This window comes from Thamnophis elegans, chromosome 2 (genome assembly GCF_009769535.1).
Source record: "Thamnophis elegans isolate rThaEle1 chromosome 2, rThaEle1.pri, whole genome shotgun sequence".
In the NCBI taxonomy this organism is placed as follows: Eukaryota; Metazoa; Chordata; class Lepidosauria; order Squamata; family Colubridae; genus Thamnophis; species Thamnophis elegans.
Window position 1 is genome coordinate 145,188,701 of NC_045542.1, and position 14,049 is coordinate 145,202,749.

The window sequence follows — 14,049 nt, forward strand, 5'->3', positions numbered from 1 at the left end:
ATCGAATAACAGGGTCCTCTAAATCAGGGTTCCCAACCCCCAGTAGGTGGAGCGGAGGTACTGGGCTGCAGCATACCAGCAACCGGGGTGCACAAACAGGTGAAGCCCCATCCATGGATGTAGGCAGCATGCAAACCCATGAACCTTTTGGTCTGGGGAAAAACCTCTCTCCATGGAACCAGTCCCTGGTGCCCAAAAGGTTGGGGGCCACTGCTCTAAATTACTGAGGGTGACCTGATTGCTTTAGGGCCAATTTTTGCTCAGGAAACCAAACTGCCTCCACCACCCAGTTCATAGAAAAGAAAATCCAACCCCATTCATTGTACCTGCTCCATGTGAAAGCATCATGAGGTGGGAGGTGAAGTGGGAATGTATGGTCTTCTGAACTATTTAGCACTCCAATTACTATCGGTCCCACCCAGCATAGTGGTACAGGGAGTCCTCAACTTACAACAATTCGTTTAGTGAATGATTGAAATTACAATGGCCCCGAAGAAAGCGACTTACAATCAGTCCTTGCGTTTATCACATGATAAAACCGCTCACGGGATAGAAATTGGGGCACTTGACAAATGGTATGTATTTACAATGGTTCCAGGAAAAGCCGAAGTCTCTCTCCTTAATTGAAACCCTAAATTTTGATCAAGTGACTGCAGAGATGACACAAGGGTCGTAAGTGTGAAAAACAGTCATAAGTCACTTTTTTCAGGCCACGCCACTCCTAACTACTCCAACCAGAGGTCCATGGAGATTCTCAACCATCCAGGTCCTGGTTGTCCCAAAGGTGCTTTTTTTTTTCAAGAGGCAACTGGACTTTCTGGGTTTTCCTTTGAAGAGATTTAGCTACACATCCAAGAAGCTTCTTCAGCTCTCACTGGATCAGAACTGAAAAAGCTTCTTGGATGAGAAGCAAAAGGTCTTCAAGGAAAAATAAAGAAAGTGTCTTGAAAAAGCACCTTTCGGACACCCATGACCTCGATGATTGAGAATCTCCATAGACATTTTTCTTGCAGACGTTTCATTACCAAACTAGATAACACCATCAGTGAGCACCGATGATAGAATCTAGTTTGGTAATGAAACATCCGCAAGAGAACAACCTCTTGCAAATGTCCTGGGATTTAAGTGCATTAATGGCACCAGATGCATTATATAGAGCTTCAATTAGCAATAGCAATAGCAGTTAGACTTATATACGGCTTCATAGGGCTTTCAGCCTTCTCTAAGCGGTTTACAGAGTCAGCATATCGCCCCCAACAATCCGGGTCCTCATTTTACCCACCTCGGAAGGATGGAAGGCTGAGTCAACCCTGAGCCGGTGAGATTTGAACAGCCGAACTGCAGAACTGCAGTCAGCTGAAGTAGCCTGCAGTGCTGCATTTAACCACTGCGCCACCTCGGCAATTAAATGGGGAAGATTTTTGCTTTTTCCTGGAAGTCATTCCTTCCTTTTGAGCTGTAGACTTATTTTACCTGATAGGTGAATACATGAGCAGAGATGCCTTGCCCACCTCCAGGGACTTCCACGACCACATGCCCGGACCTCTCAGTGCCGCTTCTGCCCGTGGTGCATACGATACTGCAGGACAAGGGCAGAAGAGAGGATGGAGAAGAATCCCCCACCAAGGTGCACCACATGGGCTGCTCTAAACCTGAGTTAATGAGAGGGGGGGCACTTTTAGCTCTTGGCCTGGTGGGGGAGGAGACGTCACCCACCTGAAGGCTTATCCTGTTGAGCCAATGTCTTTCCTCCACAGTCTTGAGACCTGGATCACTTCCTCGAGCCAAGAGCTTGGCAAATACATCTTTTTTTTGGCAATGCCAGAGACTGTGTGTGAGCGTTTGTGCTGGTGATGACCAAATTCAGAGCATGAAGATGAATGGGGTGGATTCTGGGTACCTTTCAACTCCTTGTTACTGCATTTTGTCACCCATCTTTCATGTGAGAAATTTTATGTTCAAACAACATGGGGTTTGCCTCACCTGGTTCCCTAGATTTCAATTACACAGGATCTCTCAAAGCACAGCTTGGCCAGAGACATCGGTCAGCAAAGCAGTAGCCTCTTTATTGAAAACAATTCTCCTATTGCAGGTGAATTTCATTACAAAACTGACGCCTGCAGTCTCAAGAGCTCAAATATCCAAAATCAGAATACATGGCCATTTACCGGTAGGTCTTTATTCTTCTAGATCAAGGGTGTCAAACTTGCGTGGCGTCATGTGATGCATTGGGACTTTTTCCCCTTTCGCTAAACCAGCCAATGGGTGGGGCCAGCCCATGACACATCCAATAGCAGTAGCAATAGCAATAGCAGTAGACTTATATACCGCTTCATAGGCCTTTCAGGCCTCTCTAAGCGGTTTACAGAGAGTCAGCATATTGCCCCCAACAATCTGGGTCCTCATTTTACCCACCTCGGAAGGATGGAAGGCTGAGTCAACCCTGAGCCGGTGAGATTTGAACCGCTGAACTGCTGATCTAGCAGTAGCCTGCAGTGCTGCATTTAACCACTGCGCCACCTTGGCCCGCAGGCGGAAAGTTTGACACCCCTGTTCTAAATTGATGTCTCTGGTAGACTTCAACTTCAATTCTATGCTAGCTGGGGAATCCTGGGAGTTGATGTCTACCCATATTAAAGTTGCCAAGGTTGAGAAACACTGATCTAAATTCTGCTGGAGTCCACTTCTTTTTCACTGTAAATAATTACAATCTACCAATAGCTGGAGAAAGACCAATTCTCCACCACAGTGATCAACTTTTCCTTCTCTGTGCCAATGGGAGCAAACAGCTGTCGCAATCAAGGGTTTTCTCTCTCCTGCTTTTATGGATATACCAGAACAACAGAGATGGAAGGGACCTTGGAGGTCTTCTAGTCCAACCCACTGCTGAGGCAGGAAATCCTATACCATTCCAGACAAATGCTTGTCTAATCTCTTCTTAAAAACTTCCAGTATTGGAGCACCCACAACTTCTGCAGGCAACTCGTTCCACTGGTTAACTGCTCTAACTGTTAGGAATGTTCTCCTTAGTTCTAGGTTGCTTCCCTCCTTGATTAGTTTCCATCCATGGCTTTTTGTCCTGCCTTCAGGATATTATCTCACAAGTGAGTTCGTGGACAAGGCAGCTTAAATGGCAGAAGCATAAATGAACATGTCTTATTGACTTGGGACAAAGAAACTCCAGAGTCAAGTAGCTATCCTACCTTCATTGCTTTACAATTCCCAGTACCTTGTAAAATAGGAATGAGGGGAAAGTGTCTGATACAGCAACTGGCATTTTTTTATTTGGAAGGGATGTAACTTTGGTTTGTTTGCCATCTGTGTTAGGAATATAATCTAACAGTTGGGTTGGCAATATATAAATCATGTAACAATGTTGTACCTGTTTCTTTAAATCATACTGTAAAATGTGATTGGCTGCTGTTTTCCTCAATCAGCCATAAGAGGGAGCCAGAATCTCTGTTTGTTAGATGCTGGGCTGATCTGATCTGAGTGTTTTGGACACTGGCTGTTAGAAGTGCTGTGAGCTATTATAAGTTTTGCAACTGCTAGCAAACTTTGTGTACCAGACTGTTTGTATGGACTATGTTATTTGGATTATCCCTTAATTGAAAGACATTGATGACTGACTGTCTTATCCATGTATGACTTGGACTGTTTGATGGACTCTGATACCTCTATTTCCACGAAAATAAAAGCCTATTTAAACTGCAGTGTCTCTGTATGCTGGTTTGTGTGTTCTCCAACAACACTCCCACAACGCTTCTCTGAACGTACTCCTCTCCCAACGGGGAGCTTACCTAACAATCTGCTAGGTTTGGGTGGACCTATAGGTTTCTGTGAACACATGTCTTAAACTTCATACTAATCTACCAGAGCTTCAGATTTCAGCCTGTCACTGCCAGATCCTCCTGTAGTCTTTCTCCTGCCAATAAAGCTGATTCTATGAATTCCGGTAGCCCATGGCAAGTCTCTCCCACCCTCACCGGTTGGATAGAAGCAGCTAGTGGTAAGAAAGATGCTGCTGCTGATGATGGAAAGACCTCCATCTGCTTAAAGGGAGAAGGGCAGAAATGTTCACCCACTACCAGCTATGCCATGGAACACTGCCATTCTTATTGCCATGAGCCTATTGGTCATGCACTTACCTGCTGGAGATTTCATATACCAGAGCATCAACTTCACAGGGGATTCCTGCAACTGTGACAGTCTCTGCAATATCTTGATGCTTCTGCCCAAGGTTTGAACCTGTGATGGTGATTCTGGTGCCACCTTCAACCAGACCAGTTAGGGGATACACCTGATGACCACAGGAATATTTTTATTATTTTATTTATTCAGTTTCTATAGTCAATGACTCTGAGTGGCTTACAATTCAAAAGAATGGATTACGATTAAAACACTAAAAACATTTTAAAGCAATAAAGGACAATAAAAACACCCAAAATCAACATGTGTAGCTGCCAAGAAATTTGCAGCTGAGATACCGGTATATTATCTGATTATTTGAAAATTACATTAAATTGGTGAGCATGATAGCTTATCTAATGCACCATACACTAGAAACAGACCAATAATGATCTTCAGTCTTTATAATTTCTTGCTGATGGGACAGACCTAATTTTGGAGGAAGAGTTTCTTAAGGCATAAACAAGTTGTAAGGCGAACGGGGTAGTGGCTTAGTGGTGAAGATGCTTGCCTTCCACTCAGAAGGTTGAGAGTTCAATGCTAGGTAGCAGCAGATGTTTCTCTCTTAGGGCTCTAAGAAGAAATATCTACTGTGAATTCCACATAGGTGTCAGGAAGGGCATACATCCAGTCGTCTTGATTCTACCCTGAATTAAGGGACTAAAGGTAAAGGTTCCCCTCGCACATATGTGCTAATCATTCCAGACTCTAGGGGACGGTGCTTATCTCTGTTTCAAAGCCAAAGAGCCAGCGCTGTCCGAAGACGTCTCCGTGATCATGTGGCTGGCATGACTAAATGCCGAAGGCACACAAAATGCTGTTACCCTCCCACCAAGGTGGTCCCTATTTTTCTACTTGCACTTTTACATGCTTTTGAACTTTTAGATTGGCAGAAGCTGGGACAAGTTACAGGAGCTTGCTCCGTTATGCAACACAAGGGATTCGAACCGCCAAACTGCCAACCTTTCTGATCGACAAGATCAGTGTCTTAGCCACTGAGCCACTGCGTCCCTATTAAGGGACTAGGGTCATAAAAAGAAAAACATAATGTAAGGTATGGATTTCCAGATTTGTCCTCTAGTCTGTTAATTAGAATGCTATACAGATTTCACCAGATGAACTATTATGGGATAGGCAGCAACAGAGGTGGGTTCCTACCAGTTCGCACCTATTCAGTAGAACTGATTTGTCAAATCTACCGAACCGGTTAGAAGAGGTTCCACCAGTGGACCCGGAAAGCAGGCCACACCTACAGAAGAGGTTCCAAAATTTTTTGAAACCCACCACTGGTCCTTGGATATGATTATTCTACACTATCATGCTCATATTTATAAAACTCAGTGCCTCTGTGAAAGGTAAGGATGACTCCTGCGTTTGTGGTGCAATCAGAACATTCCGTGTGTTGAAGTTGTTTTAACGCAAACCAAAGATGCCTTTTAAAAAACAAGTTTACATCATATTCTTATGCATGCCAGTGCTGTGTGTGAGGTAATTTAAGGTGGTTCTGACAAGTGTCGTCGGCATCTTCATATCCGGTCACATGGGCGGCAAGCCACTCTCATCCAGTCACATGGGCAGCAAGGCACTCCCACAAAGGAGGCCACACCCACAGAGTAGGTTCGAACAATTTTTAAAACCCACCACTGGGCAGCATGATTATGACTTTGCTTCAAAATTGCTCACTGCATCCTAAATTTTAAACTCATGGAATGAAGGATGACTAGACTCAGCATTCCCCACGATTGCCAAATTCTGATGGATGACATTCAAAGGACACTGTTTGTGTGCTTCTAGTCCTTAGAGAGGCAACTGTGTTAGGGATAAAAATTTCAAGGTGCCAAAAAACCTCTTTTTTGTTTTTGTTGCAACTATCACAGTTGCCTCTTTGGAAATGAACATAGGAGATGACAACCTGGAAGTTGTGGTCTAGACCAAGGGTGTCAAACTCAAGGCCCGTAGGCTGGATCTGGCCAGCGATATGGTCAGATCTGGCCCACTGGGCCGTCCTGGAAAATGTAAGGGACCGGCCCACGTTGCTTCAGCCCAGTCTTCCCACATCGCTTTGGCCTGGTCTATCTGCGTTGCTTCGGCCCAGTCTCCCCAATGCAAAGGGGAAACATACTAGCAGTTTAAGGAGTGGCATCAAGCTGGCCATGCCCACCCCCCAAGGTCAACCACAACCTTGATGCGGCCCTCAATCAAATTGAGCTTGACACCTCTGGTCTAGACATCCAGGTCTAGGCTTCCTTTGATGAAGGGAGTGGAGTCCATGTTATCACCATGGATTCTCTGTGTCTGAGGCGGTCTTTCTGCCTGCAGCATGACTCTCGTATTGTAGTAATTCACAACTCAGTCTTCTTTATCGTGGGCACAGAGTTACCTCTTTCTTCAGTAGAATCTATTGTGAGGGCTTCTCCGGAAATTTCCCTATTCATCCCTACGTGTTTTAAAGGATTAGTTTTGTTCCTGGCCCCATCCCTTTTTAAAGCATGTGTGTTATTTTTTAAGGTTTTGTAAATTTATCAGTTGTATTTTAATCATTTCCACGCTTATCTCTGAAATGTTTAAACAGAAAGCAATCTACATACCTATTAATCTGTTTACCTATTTAAGGCCCTTTAATAATCTTTGTTGTTTTGGATTTTGTTCCCTGTTGGTTTTCTTCTGATCTTATCAAGGCCTTTAGACATATCTGCTTAATGTTCTCTGATTCTCTGTCTTTGCTTTATCGCCTTTTTCATCTTTTCATATCCTCCTGTTTGTTTTCATTGCTATTGCATGTTTCTCTTTTAAATCGCCTTTTCTTCTTTTTGGCGTATGCTATTTTCTGGGATAATTCTCTCCTACTTGCCCTCTCTGTTCATTATCATCCCATCTCGCTTCCATCTTCCTTAAGAATCCCTTCCTCAGTGAAACCTTTCTCTAAATTTCAGTATAATATTGATTTCTCCTGTCAAGGTCAATTCTGTGAAAAAGCTGGTAAACATGAAGGGGGAGCTCTGAACATTATTCTCTGATCGGTTGCCTTACAGATACTTATTGAGACGGCTCATATAAATAAGACTCGGTCCCGATACACAGTTTATGTATTTTTCAGAACAAAGCAACACTCATGAAATATGTGTGTGTGCGTCTGTATGTATGTATGTATGTACGTACACACACACACACATATATAATATTTATAATATATGGCTCCATTTTTAGAATGCAAAAAATATCCTATTACATTACCCTTCAGATAGAGATTTAGAGCTCCATTGGATCTTAATGGTCTAACTCAGTGTGGCTAACCTTTTTGTCATTGCTTGCCAAAAGCATGTGCAACTGCATCCACACACTCATAATGCAATGCGCACGCAACACCCCCCACGTGCCCAGCCCCATGCTCATGCGACCCCAGTGCTCCCCCGCATATGTGCATGTGATCCCCCTGCACTCCCCCTGCCCCCACGCACGTGTCTCCCAAATGCCCCCGCCCCCCACGCATGCATGGCAGAGATCCGAAAACCAGCTGGCCGGCAGGAGGTGCGTGCGCATGCACGGTGGAGCTGAGCTGGGGTGACGGTTTGCACGCCCGCAGAGAGGGCTCTGTGTGTGCCACCTGTGGCACGTGTGCCATAGGTTCGCCATCATGGGTCTAACTGTGTAACCAAATGCACTTGCTGCAAATGCTTTGTAGGCAGATCAAGCCAACATGCTTTGCTTTCTCTCTTTAATGGGAAGCTGGAGCTTGGAGACAGAATCAGGTTTTCCTTTCCACCTGCACCCCCTTAAGAGCCTGGTGCTCCATCTGAATGAAGCCAAAGCAGAGAACGTCTCTTGACTTCCCGTCTTCCAATCATTACTACCGTTGTATTCATTATTCTATATTGTAATACAATTACAACTTATTATAAGCTGCTCTGTTTTGTGCATAAAGAAAAGCCCCAAATGTTTCCATAACGAAGGAGTTTCAGAACTTTAGGTAGGTGCAGAATCATTGTAGGCTGCTGGAAACAAATGGAAACCTGGACTATTTTTTCTCCAAAGAAAGCTGCTGCTGGTGGTTCCTGGGACGAGAAGCTCTCCCGTTGCTATGACAGAACTAGCTGCCTTGGTAACCATTATCTCCACCAGTCTGGGGCCTCCTTGGGCTATTTGCAAACATTCTAGATTCCTGTGGGTTTCTTCACCAAGCATCTGGCTTCCATCACCCTGGACGGTTTACTCACTGCATGAATCAATGGGGCCGGGCACGTGTCTGCAACCTCTTCTTTGCAGGAGTCTTGGAATAGGCAGCTCGGCTGCTCTCCTCCACACCACACACAGCTATACTTGGCATCGGCGGTTTGGCAGCGGCTGCAATCTAAGTGTCCCACCGAGCAGTTGTATAAGGTCACTGAAGAGAAAGAGACACATTGAGATGGGCATTAGTAAGGTCTGTGCAGCAATTCTTTAGATGCAGAAACCAAATGATACAACAGAAGAGATTTAGCAAACTATTTCCTTCCTTCCTTCTTTTCCTTCCCTCCGCCTGCCTTTCTTTCCTGTGCCTTCCTTCCCTATTCCTTCCTTCCTTCCTTCCCTCTGCCTGCCTGCCTTTCCTGTGCCTTCCTACCTTCCTTCCTTCCTTTCCTTCCTTCCCTCCGCCTGCCTTTCTTTCCTGTGCCTTCCTTCCCTATTCCTTCCTTCCCTCCGTCTGCCTTTCTTTCATGTGCCTTCCTTCCCTATTCCTTCCTACCTTCCTTCCTTCCCTCCGCCTGCCTTTCTTTCCTATGCCTTCCTTCCTTCCCTCCCGCCCTCCCTTCCCACCCAGTCTTGATAGGCACTATATTTTGCCTACCAACATTTCTTCTTCAACAGCCCCACTCGCTCCTAGTTCATTGCAGAATGCAACTCAGTCACATGCAAGCAAGCGCCATTAAAGCTCCATATCAAGATACGCCTAGAAACTACCACAACTCTCTTATTTCATAAAACAAAGACTTTTTTTGTCTATAGCTGCTCCAAAGAAGTTGTTATTAAGCCATGATATCCCGGGGCCCTTTCCCTGTTACCATGGAGATCTTCAATGCTGTCCACTCGGAGATGCCGTTTCCGCTGGACGAAAATGACCACACTGAATTCTAGTTGGGGAGCCGAGTAGCTGTACTGAAAATGAGACGCCCAAGTATTAGTCTTGGAAAAGATGCAAGATCATAGATTGTTCTCGGTTTACCGTCACAATTGGGACCAGGATTTCTGTTGCTAGGCAAAGCGGTTGTTAAGTGAGTTGCGCCCGATCTCCCAACCTTTTTCTGCCACTGCTGTGACTCATGCGGTTGTTAAGTGAATCCGCACATGTGTGAATGTTGCACATGGCTTGGCAACTGTCGTAAATGTAAGATGGTTAATCCATGCACCTGAATTTTGATCACCTGACCGTCAGAATACTACATTGGTTGTAAGTGCGAGGACTGGTTGTGAGTCATTTTTTCCAGTGCTGTCGTAATTTGAAAGGTTGCTAAATGAATGGCTATAAGTTGAGGACAGCTTGTATGCTATTGGTATTTTTTAGAAGAAGAAAAACTAGGGGAAAAAATAACTTCAAAGATTGCCTTCCCAATTATACCATATTTTGTTTCCTTTTCCCTTCATGCATTTCATGATTGTTGTATAGAGGGAAAACTAAATCATAATAAACCTGATAAAATACAGCAAGCACGAGGGCTTGGAGGGAATAAAACAATGTGCCTGTTTGTTACTCACTAAAAGACTTGGGTGAAGAGCAAGGCCAGGATGGCGCTTCTAAACAATAGCCGAGTGGATCAGTGATGGGATTCAAAAAAATTTACTACTATTTTTAATTACTATTTTTTACGTTCTGTGGGCGTGGCTTGATGGGCGTGATGTGGCTTGGTGGGCGTGGCATGGGAAAGATACTGTAAAGGGACAGTAGCGGGATTAAAACATTTTTACTAACGGTTTTGTGGGCTTGGCTTGGTGGGTGTGGCAGGGGAAGGATACTGCAAAATCCCCCTTTCCTTCCAATCAGCTGGGACTCGGGAGGCAGAGAATAGATGCGGGCGGGGGCCAGTCAGAGGTGGTATTTGCCAGTTCTCTGAACTACTCGAAATTTCCGCTACCGGTTCTCCCGAACTGGTCAGAACCTCTGGAGTGGAGGTGCCCAAAACCTTGATGCAGAGGGCAGGCCGCTACTACAGAGAGAGCACAAGTCCCAGGTCTCAGTCGACAACATTATTTCATCAAAGGAATCTGGAGAATGATAATCCTGGCGGCCCGCAAGGCAGATGCGTCACGCACAGGACACGCCCACCCCATCTCCGCAAAGGGGGAAAACAGCACGGAACTTCATGTGATGGCAATGTGACGTGGCGAGTTTGACACCCGTGATGCAGAGAGATTTTTTTTAGGTAGCAACCATCACTTTGTACCACCCCTGGAAGCAAACAGGCAAGGAGCACAGCTCGTGAAGCAGAGGTGTCCTATGAACACATCAAAACATGACTAAGGCTATTCACATTGCTCCGTTCTGGAACCGCTGAAGCTTCAGTGTGGTCTTCAGGACAGCCCCATGTAGAGCACATGTATTATGGAATTGCGAGTGTGTTGCCATTTGTATAAACTTGTACAAATGCATCACTGTAATTTCTAGCAAGCCTGAGATCTTAGTGACAATTCCACTCACTTTGCTCTAGCAGTTTTCTGATCTGTTTTGTCTTTTCTTCCTCCTAACCCTCCGACTGGTATGTGCCTAGTTGAATATACTAACTGAGCTGATACTATGAGTTTAGGGTTTTTCCCCCCTCTGAAAGGTGTTTGTATTCCTTGGATTTTCCTCTTAGTGTATCAATGAGGTCATCAATAATAATAATAGGAAAGAATAATGGAGTTCTGCCTTGGAGAAATGAGTTGGTCTTTCCAGATTTCTGCTTTTTGCACTTTGGATTTTAGAAATAAAAATCAAATGGTATAAGATTCTTTTCTTTTGTTAACTGCTTTCCAGATGGTTTGAATGTTCTTTTTACAATCTGATTTAGATCGTTTTAACACTCATCTTTTTACTTTTTTCCAATTATTTCAGCTGATGACAGGAACATCTGGCGTAGTGTGAAGGATTACTCTTTTTAGCTACACTTAAATGACTTTGGGTAGTCAACAGAAAATTAGTAAAACCTACTTTTAGTGCCTGGATCTAAGAGCAGCGAGAAATCCCAGAGCTGTAGGCTAAATTAGAAAGTCAAAATTATATCCTGGCACAAAATGGCACACAATGTCCACACTTGTGTGCCATTTTGTGCCAGGATACGACCAGGACTTGATTTTGGGTCAACCGAAACTATCTTTTATTATTGCATCAATTTAGTGAGACCAGCTACTATTTGTCTCCTTCCTTCTCCAGAATTTTTTCATCCGGCTGGTCACCGAGATTTACTGGCTTTCCTGTTTCTCCCCCATTCTATTTTTCTTTGTATCTTGGCTGTTAGATATCGAAGCGGGGGAGTAACATATTTCTGATGACAGATTTTTACAAACTTTATACCCAGCCTTCTTTGGCTATGCTTTGGCAGCTACCGAGAATCACTCAACATGTGGGTGGCCTTAAATACATGAGAGCCAGTCTGGTCTAGTGGTTTGAGGCACCAGGCTAGAGTTCTAATCCTGCCTTAGGCACAAAGCCAGCTGGGTCACTTTCTCTCAACCAACTTAGCTCACAGGGTTGTTGTTGTGGAGAAAATAGGAGGAGGAAGGAGTACAGATAGTCTTTGACTTTCGACCTCCATTTCTGTTAAGACAGTTACCATATTTTTCGGACTATAAGACGCACCAAGATTTTGAAGAGGTAAATTAAAAAAAAATGTTTTTGCCCTCCCCGACCCCAGGAGCACTCTGCAGGCCTCCCAAACCCTCTGCATGTCTCATTTTTTGTGAAAAATGGGGCATGCAGAGTGTTTGGGAGGCCTGAAAAGTGCTTCTGGGGGCCCGGGAGAGCAAAAACAAGATGTGTGGGAGGTTTGGGAGACAAAAAACAGACCTGTTTGTCACAAAAAACAGGGTGTGCAGAGTGTTTGGAAGGCCTGCAGAATGCTCCTGGGGGCTTGGGAGGGCAAAAACCCTCCCAAGGGCTTGATTTTTGTGAAAATCGGCCCCTTTTTCACTTGTTTTTGCCCTCCCCAGCCCCCAGGAGCACTCTACACTCCCAAACCTTCTGCACGTCTCGTTATTTTGCACAAAGCTGGCCTGTTTTCATGAAAAATGGGGCAGTTTTTCACTCACTTTTGCCCTCCCCAGCCGTCACAAGCACTTTGCAGGCCTCCCAAACCCTTTATGAAAAACGGAATGTGCAGGGTGGAGTTTCGGGAGGCCTAAAATGCTGTATTCAGTGTATAAGATGCACACAGATTTTCACCCTTTTTGGGGGGGTGCGTCTTATACTCGGAAAAATACAGTAAGTGAAATTTTGCTCCATTTTACGACTTTTTTGACCACAGTTGTTAAGTGAATCCCTGCCGTTGTTAAGTTGGTAACATGGTTGTTAAATGAATCTAGTTTCCCCTTTGACTTTGCTTCTCAGAAGGTCACAAAAAAAGCAATCAGATGGGACCCTGTGACCATCATGAATACTTTCCGGTTGCCAAGCATCCAAATTTTGATCACATTACCAAAGTCGTAAGTGTGAAAAATGGTCTTAAGTCTCATTTTTCCACTACTGTTGTTAAATTTGAATGTTCACTAAATAAACAGTTGTATGTCAAGGACTGTTGTGGCCTGCCAGCAGCCAGAGGAACTGGTGGCAGACTCAGACAGTGAGGTAGTTGGGGAGGAACATGGGCCAGTCCTGGGGTCTGGAGAAGGCTCTGACGAGGACTCTGAGTCGGAGGCAGAGAGGGAACCAGGGCCGTCCGACAGCTATCAGCTGCCTTCAGAGTCAGACATCAGCGGGGCAGAAGAACAGCTGGAGCCTGTTCCCAGTGTGTGTATGCACAAAGTTGCCAGGAGAAGGGAACAGCTAAGGAACAAGGGTGGACTCAGGAGTGGATGGTGAATGGCCCCTCCTATAGGGAATAAAAGAGGAGCGAAAGAGGAGGGGAGTTTGCAGGAGACAATTAGTTCAATTCATTAGAGTGAAGATCTGTTCCTGACTTCTTGCCAAGTATTGTCTGCCTCAGAGTGGCGTTTGGAAGATATCAGCCTGGCCGTTCTCCAAGCCTGATAAAGCTCTGTAGTTGTGAAATCTCATGAAAGACTGTTGGCCGGGACTTTGCTTTAGAGGAATTCCCTTTAAGCTGAATAAAAGGGGTTTTATCGGGACAAGGAGTCGACTTCGTGTTTTTGGGGAAGCCTAGGTCAGAAAAAGGACTACCTGTATTAGACATGTTCACTGCCTTGAGTTATTTATAAAAATAAGACAGACCGGGTATAAATCAATAAACAAATGTTGAGACCAAAGTTAGGGGAACCCTAGCTCTGCTCCCATGAAGCCCTTACCTGATGCAATTGGCATGTGATGTAGAAAATGGAGGGGTCATTTTCATCTTGTTCAATATAAGCCTCTACCGACAAAGTCTTCCCCTCCAGAACCAAGGCACATTCATAGTCCCAAAACTGATCCTTAAAGGGAAAGAAAAGCGGAGTTGATTCTTATGAATGAGATTCCTGCCTTCCTTTCCAAACCTCCCATGTACCGTATTTTTAGAGTATAAGACGCACCAGAGTATAAGACGCACCAAGGTTTTGAAGAGGCAAATTAAAAAAAAAAGATTTTTCACTCTGCAGACCTCCCCAAAACAACCCATTTTTTTAAAGGGCATTAATAGCCTTTAGGAGGCTTATAGAGTACTCCTAAGGGCTAGTGGGGGGAAATTTGCCCTCCCCAGC

At 44.7% G+C, this 14,049-nt stretch overlaps 1 protein-coding gene across 1 annotated transcript in view; it reads right to left on the reverse strand.

Annotated features, from left to right (window-relative positions):
• The window catches only part of PLXNB1 (plexin B1), a 130,009-nt gene that overhangs the window by 46,806 nt on the left and 69,154 nt on the right, over positions 1-14,049 (reverse strand). Inside the window, exons 11-15 of the mRNA XM_032211836.1 lie at positions 13,660-13,782; positions 9,228-9,321; positions 8,403-8,569; positions 4,149-4,300; positions 1,474-1,579 (exon numbers count right to left, since the gene is read on the reverse strand). Coding sequence (XP_032067727.1) covers positions 1,474-1,579; positions 4,149-4,300; positions 8,403-8,569; positions 9,228-9,321; positions 13,660-13,782 — 642 coding nt within the window. The remainder of the gene's footprint in view (positions 1-1,473; positions 1,580-4,148; positions 4,301-8,402; positions 8,570-9,227; positions 9,322-13,659; positions 13,783-14,049) is intronic.